This window comes from Melanotaenia boesemani, chromosome 14 (assembly GCF_017639745.1).
Source record: "Melanotaenia boesemani isolate fMelBoe1 chromosome 14, fMelBoe1.pri, whole genome shotgun sequence".
Classification (NCBI taxonomy): Eukaryota; Metazoa; Chordata; class Actinopteri; order Atheriniformes; family Melanotaeniidae; genus Melanotaenia; species Melanotaenia boesemani.
The window spans coordinates 19,853,089-19,877,740 of NC_055695.1; the positions used below are offsets into that span (position 1 = coordinate 19,853,089).

Sequence of the window (24,652 nt, forward strand, 5' to 3'; positions counted from 1 at the left end):
TAGCAATGTGTACTCATTGCTCCAGAAATTTAACAGCAATGCTAAGAGCAATGATAGATCCATATAAAAATTACAAAAAAAAGCCAGACTTATTAATTTATGCAGACGTCCAACATTATTCAGATAGTTTCATTATAAACCATTCATCACCATATACTTTTTTCTGTATTATTAAACAGGCCTGTTTATATATATATATATATATATATATATATATATATATATATATATATATATACTGTATGTGTATATACATGTATTCTGTTAGATACAGATAGAACTTAAGTAATTGCTTAAATTTCCATGTCCAGTGGTTGACTTAAAATAAAACTTGAAAAAAAAAACATTGAACATATCATTTTCAACATATAAATCAATAACATAAATGGTAAATAAGTTAAGTTTAGTTTAATAAATGTTTAGTTTTCAATCTCTATAAAGGTTCATTTGGCGGGCTTTAGGACCTAGAAGGCTCCGTCTACATTCCGTGTATTTACATAGAAAGGTCATTATTATGATGAGTACAACACACCTTCTCCGTCAGGAAGGAGGAAGAATCGCAGCGGCTGCGCTCCGTCTCTACAGTCCGGGTGTGTAGTGAGTGTGAGCCGCTTCCGTCCTCTCTTGCCTGCTGGTGTGTGTGTGTGTCCCTCCATGCCTGCTGTGTAAACCTGCTTCTGGCCGCTGTACCCTACTGGACCCCCTCCCCTCTCCCCCGCGCCGTGTAATGAGTTTTATCAACAACTTAAGGCGAAGCGTGAAGAAGGATGACAGTAAAAAGTGAGTAGAAAAAAAAAACGCGACTGAAAGTTCAGGCCTGTTGATAAACCGCTTTTCTACTGTGAGGCCAACAGTGGAGATTTAACTGCTCTTTGTGGCGGTAATTATGTGCTCGTGCTACCGATTATCCTGTCATAATAAGATCAGATAAGATAGTTGTGTTGAACTCTGATTGGTCCTCTGTGGACCCCACACACTATGTGTATTGTATTTGGATAAAAACCACAGCTAATAAGTATTCAGAAAACTTTTTAACCACTGAGACAAAAGGAAAATCACGTGACATGGTGACCCCTTTCACTGCTGTCACTAAATCTGACTTCTTGTTAGCAGCCTGTTAGACAGCATTACTGTCATGATGCAGTCAGTCCTGTCTGGACTGCTGACGTAAATCTAATGGAAACTGATATTCAGGATCATAATATTAGAAATGGAACCATTTTCTAAGTGCTTCAGAACATAGTTAACCCATGTGCTTTACTCTAAATGCACAACTAAAGTGCATTTGTGGCTACTTGAATCTTATTTATTCTTCCTTTTTATGTTACAATATAATTGATATATGTCTGCTTTCACATCATTGTCTTACTTTAATTTGTAAATTTTTAGGGGGATGTTTTTTTCTCTGTGTATTGCCTCAACACCTTGAAGAGTGTGGCTGTTTGGCTCAGTAATAAGAACATAATTATATATAATTTACCACTATTTTACACTTGATTCGATATCTGCTGATACATTAGCTGTTTTTTTTTTTTTTTTTTTTTTTTTTTTTTTTTATCATAGTAGAGCTTGTTTTGCTTTTTCAGCTTACAAACCTTACCTTCATTTTCCTGAAAGCCTTCCAAATCCTCCAGTGTGTTTTTTTTCTCCCAAGAAACTCCCAAATCTCCCAAACCCATCATGAGATGGTTTCTTGCATATCTCTAAGTTGACCAGTTTGACTTCTTCACAGGGAAGCCATGCAGGCACAAGACATCCCTGTCAGTCTGGACTCCCCAAGTCGGTATGTTCACAAAATTTCTTATACAGTCAGAAACAATTAAGAAACTGTTGTAACAAACTATCATAATAATGTGATAACAGTTCATTCCTATTCTCTCTCAAGCTGAAGTGTATTTGTTTTATTCCAGGCTGTCAGTCGTAAACAGTCCACACCTGGATCCCGTCATCACTGACTTCAAGTAAGTGAAAGATGTGATATGAAGTGAGTGAAGTCTGTGAAATGAGAACTGGAACAATTTTCTTTGAAATCAACCACCAAAACTTTCCTACATCCTCCTTCCCCATTGGGCAGTCCAGTTAATATCAGCAAAAAACAAATCATTGTTGAGACAAACAGCAGCTTAGGAGTGTCCGTACGTATCACTGTCTGTGTTTCTGTGGCTCTCACGATCATGTTCCTCACACAATAGCTGCGCCTTTCGCTGATCTTTATCCCTTGAGATTACCTTCCTTTTTCTGAACAGCCTCAATTTTGTTTCTGTCTTTCAGGTTACAGCTACCTGACGACAAAGATGCTCCTGAGTCAACAAATCTGTCCAATGGGTAAGATCGGTCTTTGAAGTCTTGTTGGTCATACAGCAAAACTCAGCTTATAGAAATTCTCTGAAATTTTCTAGCTTTGATATCCATCCATCCATCCATCCATCCATCCATCCATCCATCCATCCATCCATCCATGGTTTTGAAAAATTTTCATGGTTATAACATGTGAAAACTATAGGATTCACATGTGAAAAATCCCATGTGAATCCTATGGGCTTATATGTGATGAGTTTCACATGTGATTTTATGGGTTTCACAAGGGAAACTCACATGGGTTTCACATGTTGTTACCATGAAAATGTAAATGTGCAAAATGTAACTATCTACAAAACCATATGTAAAACATGTTTTTTTCTGTAAGGGAACTGATCAAATTATTAACTATTGGCTGCAATTTGCAACTTGGGACTCGTGAAGAATGCTGTATGTATATGAATCCTGCAGGAGCATCAACTTTATTCCAGAATTGTGATTTTCATAAATAAAATAGATCAGATTTAAATATAGTAAATTAATGATATGTATAAAAATGGCATGGAAATCTTAAAATATACTGAAACCTCACACAAAGTGTCCTTAACAGTAGCAAGCTATGATGTAAAATTCATGTTTCTTATTTGCTGATGATACAGAAACTTGTCTCTTATAAAGATGGTGAGGACAGAAAGAGAGGACTCAGACGTGACACTTAACAAGTTTCTGTGTTTATGGTTTCCTGTTTTATTTTATTTATTTTAAAGTGGCAACAGATCGGTTTTCCCTCTACTTTCCTCTTCCTCGGTTCTTGCTTGAGTTTACCTATTTATAGCTGAATGTAAACACCAGACTTTAAATGAAAGAGAAAGTGCCCTAAAGCGCAATATCATCTTGATAATGTCTTCAAAATATCTCTACCTCCAACAGATTCTTACTTTTATAAAATACAGAGTCAAAGATACACATATTTAACTCCATTATAACCTCAGTCATCAGGTCTAAATATGATGACCTCTGGATTTATAAACATCAACATGGCGATAATAACAGTCGCAAACATGGTGCTTCAGATTGGGCATTCACAAACCAAGAGCTGAGAATTGGAAAGACGAGTCAAATTATCTGGAACTTTTATCATATTTTATTCTTTTTTCATAATGCCTTTCATTTTGTAGACCACAAAGCTTAATGTTTAATTAAGAAAATATAGTAAGTTGACACTTGCGAATAAATATGTTCTCATAATAAGAGTAATAACTATTTCATTACTCTAGAATTTGGGAGCTTGGGGGGATTTCTTTTTTTTTATTAACAAAACACTTACACATTATATTATTAAATTGTATGAATAGTTAGTCTAACAGTGGCACATTTGTTCTCAGTGCTGACACACATTTTGATTCATGTTATATCACAATATGGACTTTAGAGTGGTCTGTTGGTGTCAAATTCATCTCTAATTACCAGAAATGGGGAGCTCAGCTGTTTAATGTGCGATGTGAGTCAAGTCAGTCCTTTCTGAAATGTTCTGTTCTCTTACACACACTCAGCACATTTAGCTAATAAGTGTCAATCTACTGTTTGTAAAGATCAAACATTCCTACACCTACCACTGTTTCCCGTACTTCATTCATTATTTTGCATTAGTTGGAGCTGCTGTTCCGCAGCTGTGTCCTCTATTTCAGGACTCGCTGCAGTGTTCAGTCTCTGCCACTGCAGCAAACTGGACCAGCACGCAACACTCCAGCAGCCATTGTTTCTGTCTTTTAAACCCTCCTTCTTTCAGCTGCAGAAAAGCTTTGTGTTTTGTAATTCCTGCTTTTTAACTCTCATCCTGTCCTTTTTTTTCTAGTTTACCATCTTATATAAAAGTCCTCAGTCTGTGAAGTCGTGGACATTTTAGCCCCACCCCAGACTTGGCTTTAACCAATCAGAGCAGAGACTGCAGTGTGTGTAGCATGAGGTTGACTATAGGAAGAAGAGGGACAGCATTTTTATGTGTGTGTGTGTGTGTGTGTTTGTGTGAGAGAGAGAGATTCAGGGACATCACAGATAGATTGTGTGGTCTCTCCCCATGTGAGATAGTCATCCCAATCTTATTAAAGGCTGCTGCGTCCAACCTCTTCCTCCCTCCCTTTCTCATTCATTCCACCTCCTCACCCTCCCTCCGTCTCTGTCTCTCTGTCCTTCTTCTGCTTCTGCTCTTGTGTCTGCAGCTACAGAGAGACACAGATCATTACACAGCACTGCTGCTGAAGGCCCAACACTCACTTCTGCAGTTTTCTGTACCTTCTACTGTCCTTTTGTCTCTTTCTTCCACGCACGCTTTGCCAGATGAAAATGTCAGCAGGGGAAGAGACTTTGTCAAATGGGTAAGAATCTCTCTGCCTTGCAGATCTTCTGCAAGTGTTTTGTTTTTCTGTTTCATCACATAAGGAGAAATGTGTGTGTTGTAGCTGCTACTCTCAGACATGTGGACAAACTCGCTTGGTTTATTGTTGGAGCTCTTTTACATCACAGCTTGACCTCTGAACATCACATATCAGCTGTATTGAATGTGTTAAAAGCTCTGTAAAGCAAACTAATGCTTTGTCACTCTCGCCAGCTTGCATGCATGTGTACTTACATATTTCTGTGCCTCAGCACATGCAGAGGTGGAGTTATTTGTGCATTTGCCTGATAATGATCATCATTGTGCAAGTTGCTCGCTGGGGAAATTAACTCAGAATTGCTGACTTGAAACTCTATTAAATTAGTGGGACAAAGCGTGGTATGCACATCTTGAACCTAACAGACTTTCCGTGTCCTGGTGGCTGTCAGGCCTTTTCTTTCTTTCACTAGCAATTGACACACAGTTGATGACTATTCTCTCCATTTAAAAGACTATCCTGTGCTGTCTGAACATTTTTGCTTGTCTCATTTCCGTCTCTGTGTCTTCAAGCCTTAGATTGTGCTGAAAGTGTCATAATCTTGTCAGTTAACATGTTTAAGGAAATGATAAAACCACTGATATTCTGTCTGTTTGATTGTCGTTATCTCGGGCAACACAGTGACCTTTGTTAGTTTACTAATGGGGTTTCAGCATTGACTGAAGCTATTTGAAAGCTTAAGGTTTATCATCCATTACATTACGCTTGTTTTCAAAATTTAACAGATGATTAAACTCTAGCAAGTGTTAAATTTTTTAAAAGGACTGAATAATGTCAAATAAAGACATACATGAGCTTCAGATTACATTTATGTTTTGGTTGACTTTAAAATTAGAGTTGGTCCATCAAAACTGAAATAACTGATTAATGCAAACAATGTTCTTGCTTTGATTAAAGAGTTCATGCAGGTTCACCATTTAGTTAAACTTGCCTGCTTTGAGTTTTCTATTATTTTTTGTGTCATTTCCACTCATGAGCAAAAACTCAGATCTGTTGATGTTTCAGCTACAAACATTATTTTGGTTGTGTTTAATAAGTTTTGTGTTTAAAGAGTAGTAAGATATTGCTGATCTGACTTGGGATGCTACCACTGACCTTTTCGTAGCCAGTTTTATATGGCTTTTATATAATAAGCTCATCATGTGATACTTAATCAATTAAAAGGAGGATATCATTTCACTGTCCCAGTGATACAATAATCAAATAATTATAAGATTTTTTTATGTTTATTTTATGCTTCTATGCAAAAACTGGGTATCATGTGTTGTTATGCTAAATGTTTAAAGATTATTCAATGTATTTTTAATGATTATTTTGAATGAGGCTTTTTATGTAGCCAGAAAAAGACATTCAAAACAGCATGTATTGCTCTCTATGCAGTTATGTTTTTTTTTATGTCTGGTTTTTAAAACTATTTCCTTTAACCAGTTTAAACTTATATTTAAAAAAGACAGGACTCTCTAAAAAGACAAAAGACTCTCTAAAAGACAGGACCAGTCAGGGCAAACACATCTGATCATGATTTTGTATTTTTATTTATTTCAACAAGGTGAACAGTGAACAAGGAATTGACCTAAAGATCCATTATCTGGTTATAGACGCCCCGAAATCCATAGTCATCAGCTGACAGCTGACAAGCTCCCAGATCGACCATTTTTTTTCAGATAATTACGTCTTTTTGAGACTCTTAATTTGCATATCGGTTAAATTATTTTACAGTATTAGTTTAATCTTAAACCATAGCAGAGCTTACTTGCTGTGGTACAGAATATTGAGTTTATCTGGTATATACAAACATTATACTGTTATACATTAAGAATGGTGTAACAACATGACACCATCACACCAATACACCTTCAGTCCTCACGTTTAAAAACAAAAACACTGATAAGAAATACTTGTTGTGTGAAGGCAGCAGCCCCTCCCCCCCCATCATTTAATGGTTCTGTTATTGATCTTTCTATTCATTAATATTCTATAGGCAACCAAGTAAAGGACTGCTCGCTGTTAAATTAGTTAATAATTACAGTTGTTCATGACCTGCTAATCCTTTATATTACAATAGCTCATTAACATGCAATTTATTAGAAAGGCATATTGATTTTCACACGTAATTGAAGTAGCAGTTTTGCTTTGTTCATGGGTTTCCTCGTACGTTATCACAAAAATCTACATCTGCAACTGGTGCAGCCGATGATATTTGAAAACCTTAAAGATTCATGTTTTTACACACAGTTGGACAATGACCGTACATTTGTGTATTTATCTCAAAGCAGTTGTTTCTGTGCTGTTATCAGGAAGCTCAGTTTGCTGCTGGTCATATGGTGAACACAACAGTCACCCGCATGTCATTAGCTAGAGCTGCACACAGCTGTGTGTGCCTCTGTCGTGGTGGTGTGTGCTCCTATGAGATGAGTTTATTGTTCCTCTGTGTTCCTAATGGGCAGGAATGTGAAGTGCATTAGTCACTGCTGTTATACACAGTAGTTGTAGCTGTGTTTCCTCAGCTTGTGTGCTCTTATTCCTCTGTTTGCCGGTGAGATCGAAACCTTTTGTGCTCTACAGGTAACGGCCTACTGACTGACAGTGTTACAGCTGTTAAATAGAAATGAATTTTACATTTAACAGTGAACGATTCTCAGTCTTCTCGGCCATAACTTCTGCTCAGTTTGGTCACACTACTTACATGTCACGTGAGGGTCATGTGGAAGATGTAATAAATAGAAAGCAGGATTATCATGAGTCCATGTGGCCATCTTTATTTTTAATTATGTTCAAACTTGAATAAAAAGCTTGTGGTTTTGCAAGACCTGTCATTTATGCTGATTTCTTGAGTAATTTGTAGTGTGATACAAGCAGAAATGACAGCAATAAAAGCAATTACAGACTTCCTTTCTGGTTTATGCTGTGTGTGTTGCTGTTTCTGTTTCTCTTTCTGAGCATATTTTTAGTGGAGTGTGAAGTATTACAAGAGGAACATGTAAGCGACCTGCTGCACTGTGAAAGTTTGAAGGGGGTTGCAGCACACAATGTTGCTTTAAAGACAAGAACATTAAAGAAATTCCAGTATTGTAAACATCTAATTTGACCTTCTTCTGTACAGAAACAAGCCATATATGTCTGACATGGTGTCAGTTTAATATATAAAAATGCATAATTGAAATTAAACTACTCTATTAAGCAATGGCACCTGTTTGGATATTTCAGCTGTATTTAATGTAAATGTGTTTTTGCAGATGCTCTCGGTCTGACCTGTCTCTGGCTCTGGAGGACTGTATGGCCGCTCTGGATCTGTTCCTCAAGAATGACTTTGAAGAGGCGCAGGTCCGCCTCAAATCCAGGTAAGAGCACAGCCTGCATTAATACAAACCCTTTTCTTACCTGGCTGTGATTGCTTTGACAGAGTGAATGAATCAAAGTTTTCTTTCTGCTTAGAAACATCAGTATTGTACACATTTTCAGGTCATGTTGCAGTAGATAAGCTCAGGGGAGGAATGACAAAAACGATGGCTTAAGTTAATTTGCTTGGTCCTGAACATGATATGGCATTATTAGCCTGTTGAGTATTGTGGGCTGGTAGGAGTAATTTAAAACCTGGACTGGAAAAAAGTGCTTTATACCTCTGTTTTTGTAGTCTTGTTAAACTGTACTACTCTTTTAGATTAAATAAAATAAATAAATAAATCCAACAAAGACAACATGCATAAAAACAAAAGATGTTTTAATAACTACTGTATAAAATACTAAAATCACTCTTGCCCTATTGTCCTACCTTTAAAGGGAACAAATTGTAGCCTAATATCTTTGATACCCTGAGATCAGGCTCAGTGTGGTGGAACTTGATCCTACCCTTTTTTAGCAGAACTACTTTAATGCAGCCACAATAGAGGGTTTGCATCATTTCTGAAAGAAAAGATGCCTCATTTTCTAAAATTCATCTGCAGGGTGGAGGTAAGGAGAGGCTTGCCAGTGGAGCAGTAAATGACCGTGTAGAGGCGTTTACTTTGCAGAAGTATATTTGTCACTTGCTTTATTCAATTAGGGTCCGACACATTAGCCTACATTGTATATTAAATTTAAATAGATGAACACAGTTAGTGATCATCTGAGTTTAATGAAACAATGAACACATGTAAGAAATGTCAACAGTTTAAAGTAATGTTTCCAAAGATGTTATGTCCCATTTTGTGAAACGTAATAGTTGGTACAGACTTAGAGATGAGTCTAGGAGAGGAATCGAGAAGGAAAAAAATGAGAAGGGGGTGTTACTTCTCTTATTTTTTTCCAACTGAATATTGTCACTTGCACCTAACTGAGTACATGTTCATGTACTCAATTAGGTTCATCTTCAGGTCTCAGTTGGCTCTTATCTGATTTTTAAAGAAATTTTATGCTAAACTGACTCCCTGTTTTTATGCTTCTGCCCTCTTTGACTCACTGCACACTGCCAGCTCAGCCTGGATGGCCTTGTTGTATAAAACTATAAAGACAAATTAGATCACACGAACAATACTAATTAGAGGAAATTCTTTTCTTCCCAGATCAAACTGAACTTGTTCATTGTTTGGTGGGTCTTAAATTTAACATTTTATATTCCTCAAAACCTGTATTCAAAAGAATTTGAAGAGATTTTAATCTCATAGTTTCACATGGTACAAAAAGTATTTTGTGTGTCTATTCCCAGGTTTAAAAACCATCTGTATGAACAGTCGTTACTGCACGTGTTAGGATCAGGCAGAGCTGCCATTTATTCCTGCTAATTTTCATTGTTACTCTTAATATGCTTTTACCTACTTTTTGCATTAGACAGCAGATTCAGAGTGAATAGTGAGAAATTTAATGCAGATGATTCCATTTAAGTGTCTCAAAACCAACCACTATCCTAATGACAATTGATTGATTGATTGAAAAATGTATTTGAACATAATGACAAATTATAAAAACTAAAATAGAAATAAAAAGAAATCCAAAAAAGCAAACGCAAAGTTCAAAAGGAGTGGATGAACACATAAACTTAGATAATCCCACCCCGAAAACAACAATATTTAGTCAATATACCATGATCACAATCATTATTAACTACAAGGCATTAAATTATCATATATTAAAAAATAGTGATAATAACAAAACTCAGTATAAACAATCAATATCTCCCTAAAAATACATTATTTATACAATAATAATAATTGTACCAACAATGGTAATAATAATAGTGAATAATAGTGGTACCAATATAGTCATGATAATATCATTATGCTTATATAATCTATATATAATCCTTCACTATGTTTGAGTTTTCAGTCAATTTCAAGAAAATCTGACTCCAATAGAATAAAACTTTATATAACTGAAAAAGGCACTTAAACTCCCCTCGTCTTCTACTGAAGATAAAAACAATTCAGCAATCACTGGCAGAATTAAAAACATATTCAAATCCTATTTCCTTAGTATATTTGATCAGGCAAAACACAATTTGTCTATTTTCTCAAATGTCTCTGTCCTTTATTGGAAAACTAAATTTATTAAAATTACTAGAAAATTGTTTTTCTGTTTAACATTCCTATTTTTTTTCTTAAATCTGTGCTACTGCATCCACTTGTCCTTTTGGATCACGCGTTGTCTTGTGACTCTTAAATTTTCTATTTGCAGTATTAAGTATTTTTTCCAAGCAGGTGGGGAAAATTGAGCTGTATATGCAGTATTGTTACTGAGCTGCAGTTATGTGCTATGTGTTTGCTGGGGTTACAATGGAGGTCTGTGCTGGTAGACCAATTTTTCTCTGCACATCCTTTTTTTTTTTTTTTTTTTGCTTTCTCTATCAGTGACCTAGTTGTGAAACTGGATTTCAGACTTTCTTCTGTAATTGCAGCTTATCATCCATTTGCTCACTCAGTGGCTGACGTCTTTCAGATTTGGTACAAATAAAACTTAAAATGCCCTATTTACTGATAATCAATTTGCCTGTTTCTCATGATTAACTGAAAACTAAAGTACAGCCAACAAACAGTTGTTTCTTATTTGTTAGGCATTTAGGCATTATTTGTTATTTGTAGTTTGTAATAGTAAGTTTTTCCTTATAAATCTAGTTATTTTTTTTCCTCTTGCACAGTATTTCTCAGTGTTGTCCTGTATTTGATTGATGGAACCTCTAAAATGGTTTTCCAGCTCAGTGGCAGCTATAAAAACTGCTCTTAATGACCCTGATATGAACTTTGATGTGGTTCTGTGATAAACGTAGAGGTTCTGTGGCTTCACTCTCTCCCCTGGTCTGGATGTGTCCTTCTTGGATTCAGTTTCTGTCATCAGTTTTTCAAATTACTCTGGAATTGTCTCCATCAAACTGAGAAAAAGAAGCTCAAGAAGCAATGTAACTGAGGTGAAAGAACTCATAAGAGATATTTGTGATGTTTGAATCAAGAGTAAAATCAATCTAAAGGAACAGAAAGGTGCCTCATGTCATTTCATCATAGTTCCTTTTATAGTGGCTGTAATTGTTTTTTCATATCAAGTTGCGTATTTTATGAAACACCATTCAAAATGTGTGTTCACCAATTGTGGGAGGAACTCGAATAACACTTGAGAAAAAGTTTTCAATCTGTTAAACAGTGGTGGCTCAGAAACAGATACAGTCACGTGAAAACAAAATAAAACACTTTCAATTCTAAGGCTTTACAATTCATATGATCCCCCTCACATCCTTGTCAACATCTTCTTTATGTTCCTCCACAAAAAGTGCTGAAGCTGTATGTTTGCTGCTCTGTAGCGTTATGATAAGTGAGTGTGTTTAGTCAGTACCAAGGAGGAAGGACATCAGCAATCATCTTGGATAAGCAATTCTTACTGCAGATCAATCCATGGAGGGTTATAAGGCTATTTCCAAACTATTTAGACTTCTACAATGAGAAAGGTCATTTACAAGAGGAAAACATTTAAGACAGTTGTCAGTCTTCCAAAGAGTGGGCATCCTTGCAAGATGACCCCAAGGTCTGACTGTGTAATGTGCAAGAAAACCCTAGAGCTACACCTCAGACTGCAGACCTCACGTAAGACTTGTCAAGGTAACTTGGACCTGTTTGGCACCCATGCCCTGGGCACCTTAGACCAACAAGTAAAGCCTGGCTAAAACAGGACCTTTATTTATTTATTTATTTATTTCACAATAAGGAAACCTAAGAATTGAAAGGAGCTGTACTTTCTTTTCTGAGCTTGTGTCTATAGGAGGGTTGGGTAAGATATTTATCTCATACTGCTTTGTGTTACGTTGACAGACATAAATTCCATAAGGGGTTTCAATAAAGTCTCACACCTTGCCTCAAGTTTTGTACTCCATCATTGTCATCAAGTTACTTTATTGTTCACTTCTTATTCTTTGCAGTATTACCAGAACCTGTATCACACTCTTGCTATTATTTCTCCACCACCACTCCTTTTGTGGCTTTGGGCCACTCCTTAGCCCCGGTTTCTTTTCAGTGCTGACTTACAGTAATTTTAGCTACAGAGGTTGGTTTGACACCAGGAAAAGTTTGTGGTTTTGCTCTTATTAAAATGAGTCAGCATGTAGCGTGATGTAATTGATTTAATTTCTCAGCTCAGTAACAATTTTACTGACTTTTTGCTGCATAACATTATGTGTTGCCAGCTTGGAAAGCTTTCTGTGTAAATCAACCATGAGAACACCTGACTCTGCTGCTGGTGTCCTGATTTCTTACTTGATAATCCACCAGCTTGTAGCTTTCCTCTCTGGTAACATACAGTGTCCATGTACATGCATTGCTTGTTGCTGCTTTAAGGAAAACCAGCGTAGACTGAAATAAGATAGTGAGCTTATCAAAAATATTATGTATGTTGTCTCAAGTTAGATTTATTTTGTGTAAAGAGCTTCCGTCCTTTAAGATGGCATGATGTCTTATTAGACTTCTCATTTCAGTTTTTTTCTAAAAATACTGAACTAAATATCTTAAGATATCTTTAAGTTGAATTCAGTTGCTTCAGTGTTGCTTTAAGTTGCTTCAAATGATGCTGCCGTTGTAAAATCAGGATTGAGCAACAGTCTGGAAATGCTCTAAGTTGTACAACCACAAGTTGACATATAATCTAAATTAATTTTCTATAATGTGTATTGTAGACTACAGATCCATTCGTATTGATGAAGGAGACCTTATATTTTCAGAGTTTTTTATAATTTTATTTATTGGAAATTAAATGCTTGGAAGCATTGACTTTTCATGACTGTAGAGAAATTTGTGTGCAATAAAACAACCTTACTAGAATTAAGTAAAACAGGCTGAGACCAGCTTCACTGAGCCTTGTCCTGTGATTCAAGGGGTCAAGCCAGCCATACAAGAAGCAGCCAGAGATAAAATAATAATATATCATTACATTCTCATAAGGACTGCATCGCATTAATTAATCTAAGTGTGAATTAATTAATTGAATGTAAATATGAATTCACCTATAAGTGAGGGCAAAAAAGATATCGAATTTGTCAAAAATTGTCCTTGCAGTAGTTTAATTAAATTGATCAGCGACAAATCAGATTTAGACTAAAATCCAGGTGAGTTGTAGTTGTTTTGTTCAGTAGTAGACAGTATTTGTAGTTTTTATGTGCGCCTTCCTGTAGTGCTCCAAATGTGGTATGCAATATCACATGGAGACGACGCTATGACTTGTAACACATAAAAAATACGGTGATAATCTGAGTTATTTTAACAAAGGTTGCGTTCAGCTTCTGCTTCTGTACATGCTAGCAAACTGTATAATGTACACAAAAGCAGAATTTCTGTTTGCAGATACATTGTAGGCTTCAGTTTGTTCAGATCTAAGGTATACTGCATCTTTCTCTTTTAAGATCTTTTAACAAGGAGCTGCTGTATGCTTATCTGCACCACTGTGAGAACATGCTTGATAAGTAACCAGCCAACTGTGTGGGTTTTTTTCTCTTTTTTTGTTTGCATATTTTTACTGCTTTATCACTGCTTAACTTTGCTAGTTGGCTGTTCAGACATGCCATAAAGGAATAGTCTCATCATGCTGTCCTGTCCCATTCCATTGTATGTGATATGCAGAAAAAACGTTAGTAGCTCTTTGCCCTTTGATGAGTTACATAACTATGTGTTTTTCAGAAAGGTGCTACTGTTTTCAAAAGTTAACTTTTCTGTGATGCTCATTCGATCAAATATAACAATAAAATTGATAAAAACTGCAGCGTTTCGTCAGGAAATCTCAATGTTTTCCATGGAGTGAAGCGCTCACCACTTCCTGATTTGTACTGACATGTTCAGAACTGAATGCAAGGCGTGCCGCCACCCGTGCGTTATAAGAGATGACAACGCAATGCCTTCCTTGCTTCACTGAACACTGTAGTGAAAATAAGTGGAAGACCCGGTTTCAGAGCTGGCAGAGATGATGCTGACTGAAATGTTGCTGTGAAATATTTGAAATTCTCATCCACTTTTAGTACGTCTACAACAATTAAATTGACATTACATTTTCATCGGAAGAAGTTTTTTAGCTTGAGTTTGGGTGTTTGCAAATGGAAATGGAAAGGCAGGCAAATTTTCTGTTGCTCAGCCTGTGCCTCCACCTTCTTTGATTGCGTATTGCTTCTTCCTGGTTGCCTCTATTATCTGGCATTTGTTCTTTAAGTTACAACCAACAGCCTTGTAAGTGCTTATTAGCCCTTATTAACCATTCAATAACAGACTCAAATTCACACGGAAGAGGACATAAATAAACCTCTGAGTCCTTTTATTGTCCAGTTTACTGCCTTTATTGATACAAGTGAGGCATAATTAACATTGTTGGCCTGTGTACAATGTATTTATGCAAATTTTGATTATGCAGCCATGAAGAAGGACTGGTTTAACATGACAGATCACACAGGCGGGGTCACATGTGTTTTTTTTAAGTTCATCTTTTTTTTTAAAGAAACTATTTCGAATAACAATTTAAAACTGGAGGAACAAACTTTTCCAACTAGTTCAACAAGTATATCTTCAAGAAAAATGTATATGACTCACTTTTAAGATCTAATGGAGCAACTTGTTAAACAAGTGACAGATATAAATAGACACAGCTTTTTCTCATGTAGAGTTATGGTTTTAGTCTGTCAGGTATTCAACAATAGCTTTTGTTAGCAGCACCTTGTTATGTCTGGTTACCATACAAGTATTTCATCTTCTATTTTGGTCTAATGTTATTCTTCATCCATGTCATTCCTTTAAGTATTTAATCTTTCTGAAACCATGTGTTGTTCAACACATCTTTTCATTTCTTTGCAGAACAAAAGACAGCATGTACCACGCTCTGACCTATGCCACCATCCTAGAAATGCAAGCCATGATGACCTTTGACCCCCAGCACATTCTGGCTGCAGGCAGCACCATGAAGGAGGCGCAGGCTATCTGTCAGCGGTGAGACTTTCCCACAAATTACTCTGTGACTTGGAAATAAGGAGTGACAGGGTTGGCTTTCTTTGTAGTTTCTCTCTGTAGTTGAATTACCTGGCAGAGAGGAGGCAAACCAGTATAGAAACAACCACAATATTCTAAGTTGCAAAAAGTGATGAAAATGAGGGTGATGAACCCTTAAACAGCTCATTTAGACCGTCAGATACATGATGCTGCTTCTTGTGGACACTGGATCCTGTTAGTAAAAGTAAAGAACATGCTGAGATCATCCCAACACACCTGCACAAAGAATCTCACAATAACCCGTCATTTGTTTAAAGCCCCTGTGAGAACCCACCATGCTTCGTGTAGAATAAGAAGACATCTCATCAGCCCAACTTTTATTCAAACTACCACTGATTTGATGTGAGAGCTGCAGTTTTTCTTCTAAAAGATGACAGTGCTGATAGGAAATTTAATACCCGGCTAGCAACTTGTCTTGCGGTAATTTGCCTTTCCCTGAATGAGGCTGAGTCACTGTTTTACATCAAAACTTTAATCGATAAGTAAAGATTTTTCTATAATGGGGGTTTTGTGATTTCTCTAACAGGCACAGGAAGAAGTCAAGCTTTTCTAAAACTTTCACAGAAGGTCAGTAAAGTCTTTCTGCCACCAGTTTAAAAGTGAGGATGTTTGTGGTTCGCATGTGTGAACTTGAGTGTGTTTGTGTACGCCTATGTTAAAGGTTAAAGTACTATATGTGCATGTGCCAGTTTGGTCATTATGCTACAGCTCATGGGCTCTGCTGAGCTATCAGGCCGTCTCACTGAAAATAACTGTGGCGTAATCGTTTTCACTCCAGAGGAGCTCCATGCTGAAGTTTGCTATGCTGAGTGTCTCCTGCAGAGGGCAGCGCTCACCTTTCTTCAGGTCAGCACCCAGGTTTTTTTATTCTGGGTTGAAGCTGCCACCGCTGATAATTAATTAAACATGCTTTTTGCTTTATTTCTCAGGATGAAAATATGATTAGTTTCATCAAAGGAGGAATTAAAGTGAGGAACAGCTACCAGACTTACAAGTAAGAATTTATTTCACATTTATAGTATAGCTTGGATCTTTTCCTGTTTCTTAGACTTTTTTGTCACACTACTTAATTTTCCCCTCACAGAGAGCTTCATGCTGTCCTCCAGTCCGCTGGATACACTCATGGTGACAATCATGGTCATTTTGAAGGTGGTGTTAAACTGGGAGTTGGAGCTTTCAATCTAGTAAGTAAAAGTCTTGACTTTAAAGTTTTTGGTCAAACTTAAAAAAGATTAAAAGCTGTTGCAGCTCTAACAGGCAGAAGTCAGGCTGATGCTCAGTGGCAAAAGACGTCCAATAAACATGATTACAAGAAAACTAGAGAGGGTAAATGAGGATCTGTCGATGAACAAAAGAAACCAAGGAGTATTTTTACAGACAGGGCAGATCTCTTAGATCTGATTACATAGAAAAGAAACCAAAGGACAAAGTTCAAACATGAACCCAAAAACCCACAGACCATGACAGCTGGCGTCTTTTGATCTTAATGTTAAAATAAATTACTTGACAGTTTTGGAAATATGGGATAATCTTTTTTTTTTTAAATGACAAAAAAGGTCTTACAATCTTGTGGCTTTCCTCTCAATTATCCTGCTTGTCCATTTCTTGCAGATGATTTCCATGTTGCCCACACGGACACTCAAGCTGCTGGAGTTTGTAGGTTTCTCTGGTAATAAGGTGAGTCCTGCAGAGAGCTTAGTTCTTCACATGTCTGAAAGGAGTTTATTTATTTTCTAATTCAAGTGCAACATCCTGTCTGCTATTAATACATTGAAAATGTGAGCATTACCTGTTAAACCTTCATCAGTTTAAAAGTAAACTTTATTGTTGGTTTGCTGTGAAATTTGTGTTAAGACTCCTTTTAAGATAGCAGTGATAAATGAAGCATGTTTGGTGGAAGCATGAAATGAAACTTCTGAAATGCACGTGGCAAAACGATAACTTATTTGAGGGCCGCTGTGGGCTAAACTCAGGGTTATCTGCCATCTGTTCTAAAGTAATCCCAAGCACTTCTGTGTCAGCAGCGATACGTTTATTCTTTCCAAGCATGGTTCCAAAACAAATCCAGACGAGTAAATGATATTCTAACTGAAACAGACTTATACTATAAATGATGCAATTACACGGTCAACAGAAAAAGTAACCGCCACCGAGCTCACCCCACTTCCTCATCCATTCATCCAAAACACCTGTGAGTTGGTACCTTTCAAACTTCATGACACACACACGCCCACAGCAACACACCCACCACCCAGATGCCGATGCTGCATGTCACCTTTGCCACCTCATAAATATGCAAATATACTAATATGGCTCCTACAGCACGACTGACTTTTTCAATTACACTTTGAAGCTTTGATTACAATGAAAAAAAAGGCTCCAGAACTACCTTTTTAGCTTAGCTTATAGCTGAATCATTATTTTAATTTTATTTATTTATTTTAATTTTATTATAATTTTTAAAGACTTATTTTTGTCTTATTATGTAATTATATTTTTTTTTATTTATTTTAGATACCATTTAAGTGGCTTTTTGTTCTTATTATTTTGTTTTACCCTAGTACATTATTGTTATGAACTCTTTTATTTATATTTTATACCATTTCGCTTTTATTTGGTCTTACTGTCTGATATCTATAACTCCAGTGGTTTCTTCATGGGGTGCCTTGAATGCATGTTTGTGTATTTGTGTGTGTTTGAATTTGAAAAAAGATAATCAGATGTGTGTTTTAAATTTTTTTTATTGTTAGATGTTGTGTATTTTATTTAGAGCACTTTGTGCTACTTTTTATTCAAAAGAGTAATGATTAGTCTTCAAATTGTGACTCCAGGGTTCAGGATGTTCACAGTTTAGGAAATTATTCTTATAACTAATTTAGCTTCTCTTTGATTCCCTGAAGGTGAACATACTCTGTAATTTACATTATGAGCCATTATGTTGCATACAGATCTGTTTTTTTATTATTATTCTGAATAGCAGCCTCCAGGACACACTGACTGAACAGAGAAATGTTCAAAAAACCACCTTAGTGTGTTCACTATGTGCTGGTTTTACCACTAATTGAACAACTGATTGTCCATGAAAAAAAACTTAACTCAAACTCCATTTGTGTGTTCTTGCAGGAGTTTGGTCTCCAGCAGCTTCAGGAGGGCTCTGCAGAAAGCACATTCAGATCCTTCCTGTGTAATATGTTGCTCCTCTGTTATCACACGTTCATGAGCTTCATCTTAGGTGAGCCAATACATACACCCATGCAGCTGCAAACAAGTAAAAAGATACACAAGGATCTTAGCTGGTTTGGTTTTGAATGTCCTTTACAGGCACTGGAGAAGGAGATGTTGAGGATGCAGAGAAACTTCTTCAGCCTTACCTTAAAAAATATCCCAAGGTTTGCCAAAATGATAATCTCTGTTTTTTTTTTAAATGCCTACTTTATTTGATGTCATGTTCCCAAACATAATCGGTTTTGTGTCTCTCCAGGGATCCATCTTTTTGTTCTTTGCTGGTCGAATAGCCGAGATCAAAGGCAACCTGGATGCTGTAAGTACTTCAATACCTCACTCCTGAAAATTGGTCACCACAGCGCTGCTGGTAGAAATTCAATTTCTGAATCATTTCTGAAATCAGTTAAGGGTAGCATCGATCTATTAAAACATGACTGCTTTTCTGCGTTTCTGTTAGGCCATCAAACGTTTTGAGGAGTGCTGCGAAGCTCAACAGCAGTGGAAGCAGTTCCACCACATGTGCTACTGGGAGCTGATGTGGTGCTTCACATACAAGAGACACTGGAAGATGGCCTACTTCTATGCTGATCTGCTCAGCAAGGAAAACTCGTGGTCTAAGGTTGGCCCCTTAGTTTGGGATATGAATATCTCTTGGAAAAGCTATTAAACACAAATATAAAATCAATTTTTTCTAGATAGATGGTTTGGATTATTGACAGTTAATTTATGAGTCAAAATGTTGTAACTCACAAAAGCATAACATAAAAACTTCTGAGACATACCAGATGTGTCTTTTTTCATTTCTATTAAAAAGGAAAGTTGAGATTGCAGTAGTAAGCACCTTTTTCTCCCCTCAGGCAACTTATGCGTACATGAAAGCAGCCTACCTCAGCATGCTGACTGAGGATGATTGTCTAACCTTTGGGGAGACTGCACTAACTCTGTTCAGGTATAAACTTAGATGCTGCTTGAATTACTCACAACACAGAGAAACTGAGACAATTCACCACGATACATACAGTGGTGCATGAAGTTTGGGCACCACTGCTTAAAATTCCTGTAGTTGTTAATAACTTTGCAAATGAAGCAACAAAAGGCATAAAGTTTCATTTGAAAAATGTAATAGCATTTTAGTTAAGATCTTAACATTTGTGTTCAATACAGTGATATAGTGAAAAAATGTGAGGAAATCATGCAAGCGTATGGGGTCACCAAGAGATTTGAGATCTCATAACTTTTACCAAGGTCTCTAGAATTTTACCCTCTGAGGGGATTTTGGCCATTTCTGTATCACTGTACTGTTTATAATGTCTTAAGATTTCCAGAACATTTTATATGTAACTCTCACCACTACGTAAAATATTCTCTTCTCCATCCACAGAGTGGCTATGGCATTGTGCATGAATCATTATGTCTAAAACTAGTCAAATACAAGTATTTCAAGAGGTTATGAAGTTTGTGTCTTGCTTATTTCTATAAAAAAAGAAAACATGCAACATATCTATGTTTTAACTTTTCTTACCTTTTCATGACACTTTCTGAAAACAATCCTGTAAATGCAAAAATCCAAACATTTTAAATTTAGCATTTTTCTCTTTCTTGTATGGTATAAAATGGCAGAACAAAGCAAAAAGTTGTGTGTCTCAGAAAGCAGTTTCAGGTGCCTGATTTCTCATTTTATCATGTAACTAAATAATATAGGTTAAGACGAACATTGGAGGTTAAAGTGAGTTTAGCGGACTATGAAAACTTTTATGTCCCTTCATTATCACCACAAATGTTTGCATTTGATCATTGAAATAATTAATTTTAAAATTTAGAAGTCAATGGTGTCGGTAGCAAGTAGAGTGAAAATAGATTAATAACATCCCAGCAGACAGCCCACTATTTATTAAAAAGCTAAGGAGGGAACAAGGATGTATTTACACGTACCACAGCCTATCATTGAAAATCTATGGTCAGAGTTTAAAAGAGCTAAACCTGCCAAAAAAAAAAAAAAACTCAGATAACAAGAAACCTTTAGCTGAAGAAAAGGGAAAAGCCTCTCAAACAAAAATTCAAGCACAAACTGATTCTTGTGAAAGGCTTTTATTAAGATTTTATTTGATGCCATGTGTCACATATTTTGTTCGTGCTTTTATTTCAGGCAGGTCCCTGGGCTGAAACAGAAAATAGCAGGGAAATCTTTACCAACGGAGAAATTTGCTATCAGAAAAGCCCGCCGCTACTTTGCAGAAAAACCTGTTCCTCTTCCAGCTCCTCCCCTGGTCAGTACTAAATGATAATTGTTGTGCTGCTTTCATATTACTTGTAGCTGAAAGATAAACTCTGTGGATTTTTTTTTACACATTACTACAGTATGCTTTATCGTTTCTTTACTGTAACTGGTTTAAAAATGTATTATTTAAACCAGCTATTGCACCAAAAAGGATGAATGTGGTAGTTATAGTATCCACAAAGTCAGCAGGTGAATGCATCAAACTTCTGCTCACAGAACCACTAATTTAATTAGAACATTGGCTCAGTTTCACAGAAATTCCCCATCTAGAAACGGAAATTTGCTTCTTAGAAAGCAAAGCCACATTGAAACAGGAAACTTATTTGGTGCACTTCTACGGTATGAGTAGAGGTGGAGCCCGCTGTCCATCCTGCAAAGCTTCATGGCATTTTAAAAGAGTGAAAAATACATATCTCAAGTCTAATTTTATTTTAAAGCAAAGTCCTTAGGTTGTTCTAACATAAACCAAAGCAAAAATACTAAGTCTATTATCTGCTATTTATATACACGATTTGTATCTATGTTTGTTGTCTAGGAGATGATGTACATCTGGAATGGCTATACAGTCATTGGCAAACACAAAGATCTAACGGAGGGCATGCTGAAAACCCTGGATGAGGCACAGGCTAAACTTGAAAGCATACCAAGTATGTGCAACCCAAAACTAGTTTTTAAAAATATTTTTTTAATGGATAAGCTGAAGTTGGTTAATATGTTTGATGCAATAGAGATTCTTAGTTAAATGACTTATTGCATCTGTTTGGTTCTCACTCTTTGTTAGGGACAGAGTTCTCCATAGATGATCAGTGTTTGCTGAGCCTGTTGAAGGGGCTCTGTCTCAAACACCTTGGACATCAAGAGGAGGCTGAACACTACTTTACCCTTGTCCTCTGCAAGTAAGCCTGTCACTGACACATATACTGTGAACAACATGCACAACAAAAACACATTTTCTCCATATGTTTTTGTCACTTACCAGTCAGGTTTGATTAGCCCTCCATCTTTTAGTGAAGATAGTTTGTGTTAAACCCTCTTCTAACACAAACAATTATACCCTCTGAGCCCTGAGCCTATTTTAAGGCTTCTGACAAAAGACATACCCATAATGAAATTAGTATCTCTGCAACCACAAGGTCTGTTTGAATACTTTAGAAATCATGGTAAAACCAACACTCACAAAAGTTGTTAAGATGATTAAACGTGTGTTACTGGTCAAAAATAAATACAGGCAGCACACAGCACAAATTAGCAGTTTAGAGAGATTTTTATACAGATAGTTCTTGTTTTAACGGGTTAACTGGAATCTCTTAAACTTGATTTGACCACCATCATGTTTTATTGTTGTCTGCAGTGAGACTCAAATCAAATATGACCACTATCTAGTTCCTAATGCCCTGCTGGAGCATGGTCTGCTGTGTCTGGAGCAAGGCAGAAGAGATGAAGCTGTTAAACTCCTGGAAGCAGCAAAGTAAGTCAACCAAGAAACTATAATCAAATCATTTGGGAAGTATTTTAAATGAGGAATTGTCCACTTTCATTATCCATTTTAATACAGATTTTTTAAATGCCTTTTACATCCATAAATCTTCACCAAGCAACATGTTTTCTATTATCAAAATACCCATTAATTCAATAATATTGTTGGCTGACATTTAGTTATTGACTAAAGGATTTCTTGAGTGTATCAATTTCACCTTGGATATGATTGTGAATGTCTCCTCTTGCTCTATTTCAGGAACAATTATAAAAACTATTCCATGGAATCACGGACGCACTTCCGTATACAGGCTGCTTTGCACAAGGCTAAGGGAACTGGAGATAACGGCATCCATGCGCCCTCTAGCCCCTAACAGAAAGAGGAGAGCACAGGAGGGCGGAGACAGCTCTCATTTTCTCCAGTCCCACAATGCAATGCAACACTCCGCCAGGCCAGCCCTGCCTGTTAGGGCAGGCGATTTGTTTATTTCATTGAAAGTTTAGGGGAAGAGGGAGGCTAGTTTTTCTCCCATGTGCCACCCTCACAGAGAGTTGCAGCTCTTTGCAGCCTTTACCAGACTTTAATGGATTTGCTATGCCTTGATCCAGAGAAATATTACAGTTAACTTCATTGTGTAATTTGAAATAGAAATCAGTTGAAAAACATGTTCTCCATATGTATGAAACATTACCTACAGCAGGCTTCAATGACTTTTGCCACGGTCACCCATAACAGGCGCACTACAGTAGAAAACAAGCTCGGTTTTGTGTGATATGTGCTGTAGATTGTTCCCCCTGCTAACCACAATATATGGACAGGCTGGACCTGATTAAATCTGAGTACCCAATAGACTTCATATAAATGAGACATTAGTTCCACCCAGCCAGCAGCACCAATTCACCAACTTAAAAGCTCTTCCACATTTTTATTTAATGTAAATAAGAGATTATTGATGAGGTGATTTGTCCTTATGTGGCTATAAAATTTTATGCCAGATTTATATCAGATCATGCAACTCACCAATTAGTTTATGAGGATTATGAGATCATTTTTAATGTGCCACTGGTTAATACCTTCATGACTAAATAAGCATTTTATTTTTCATGTATGTACATTTTTTCCATTCCTTGACACATATTGAAACAATGAAAACCACAAATGTAATTGTGTGGACTACTCTTTCAGTCTCCATTTGCAGAAATGATCAGTTCTAAAATCCTGTGTATTTACAGTCACATTTTGTGGCTTTGCACAGAACTTTTTGAATTACCCAGACACACCAAATATTGGTAAGACTTGCAGTGAGAGCTGTTCTTTACATTTATATACTGTAAATGGCACCTTTTACACAAATTGTCCTGTTTTAAGAGGACAGATGAATTTGTCTTTTAAAAAGGCAGACTCCCTCCTTTTCTCCTCTTGATGTGTGGGATGAGCTCCAGCAGTACTTGAGTTTGAACAAACAGGCCATTCACAGTGAGCAGCAAAGAGCTGTGTGCTTGTCCACCTGCTGCATTTTTAGTAGGTGAAGAAACCTTGAGCCACTGCAACTACAGTCTTAATAGTTTTAGTGCATCATCTCTAAACATTCTCTGCTGCTCCTGTTTTAGGCTCGCTTTCTATGAACCACCTATAGAGGGACTTGACAATTGTAACCACATCCTGTGTCTAATAATCTTTAAATGAACAAAATGGCTCACCTCTTTTATGATTGCAAAGGCTATGTGTACCTGCACTGAGTGTTAAAATATAAACCGATGGTGTTTCAAATGTTGGAATTAGAGCACTGCTTATTTATAATTGAGTGAGGTTTTTCAGTTTCATAATTTGGAGTCAGTTTCAAATTTTCTTTAGTGGTGAAAGAAATCGATTCTTATTGTTTTATTGTTCTAACTGCAGTCTCTAGATAATTTTCCAATGAAATATCACACTTTACTTTCTATTCATTAAGCTTGAAATACTTAGTTTTTGTTTGTTTGTTTGTTTTTTATTCGTTTTACGCATACAGCCATAGAACATTCCAATCAAAATACTGTGTGTTTACACAATATATTATACTGGGCATGGCTACTGTGCAGAATTACATTCATGTACATGTTCCTTGTGTAATTTATGATGACATTAAGATGAGTAACTAAACACCCCATTTTGTGTTGTCTTTATTTTTCGCTGTCATTTTAGCACAAATGTGCCAAATACAATATGCACGGTACTAAGCGGTATTGTTTACAGTACAAAGAGGCACAGCTGGCTTGCAGATTATTATTGCTTTTATTATTCTCCTTTAGGTCTGCTAAACAGGGCACAACAATTCATTTTTTGTTTATATGCAAGAGAAGGACAGCTGGGCATATGAAGATAAGGTATTTTAGCTCAAATCCTATGGAATTTAAAATACACGAAATAAATGTTACTTTTAAAAAGTAAAAGCCTAAAATTTTTGGGTTATTCAATAAGATTGAGATCACAG

The 24,652-nt window shown here is 36.5% G+C and overlaps 1 protein-coding gene across 2 annotated transcripts; it reads left to right on the plus strand.

Annotated features, from left to right (window-relative positions):
* Positions 1-549: 549 nt before the first annotated feature.
* ttc39a (tetratricopeptide repeat domain 39A) lies at positions 550-24,321 on the plus strand. Of its 2 annotated transcripts, XM_042007320.1 has the most exons (21): positions 550-780; positions 1,733-1,783; positions 1,911-1,961; positions 2,272-2,325; positions 7,967-8,071; positions 15,011-15,142; positions 15,729-15,769; positions 15,981-16,048; positions 16,132-16,196; positions 16,287-16,386; positions 16,814-16,879; positions 18,326-18,434; positions 18,524-18,591; positions 18,684-18,743; positions 18,885-19,046; positions 19,285-19,376; positions 20,574-20,694; positions 21,241-21,352; positions 21,487-21,601; positions 22,057-22,173; positions 22,441-24,321. In XM_042007320.1, exons 1-21 carry the CDS (start codon positions 728-730, stop codon positions 22,553-22,555), a joined length of 1,857 nt encoding a protein of 618 aa, XP_041863254.1. In that variant the 5' UTR covers positions 550-727; the 3' UTR covers positions 22,556-24,321. The 2 variants fall into 2 exon arrangements, with proteins under 2 accessions (XP_041863254.1, XP_041863255.1); XM_042007321.1 differs by lacking the exons at positions 550-780; positions 1,733-1,783; positions 1,911-1,961; positions 2,272-2,325 and adding an exon at positions 4,527-4,673.
* The last annotated feature ends 331 nt before the right edge of the window (positions 24,322-24,652 follow it).

What these genes read in the sequence shown, in the direction of transcription:
- ttc39a (XM_042007320.1), top strand. Translation starts at nt 728, where the DNA reads ATGAGTTTTATCAACAACTTAAGGCGAAGCGTGAAGAAGGATGACAGT. An exon ending in GTTCATGAGCTTCATCTTAG is followed by an intron (nt 18,435 to 18,523) that starts GTGAGCCAATAC and finishes TGTCCTTTACAG; the next exon opens with GCACTGGAGAAGGAGATGTT. An exon ending in ACCTTAAAAAATATCCCAAG is followed by an intron (nt 18,592 to 18,683) that starts GTTTGCCAAAAT and finishes GTGTCTCTCCAG; the next exon opens with GGATCCATCTTTTTGTTCTT.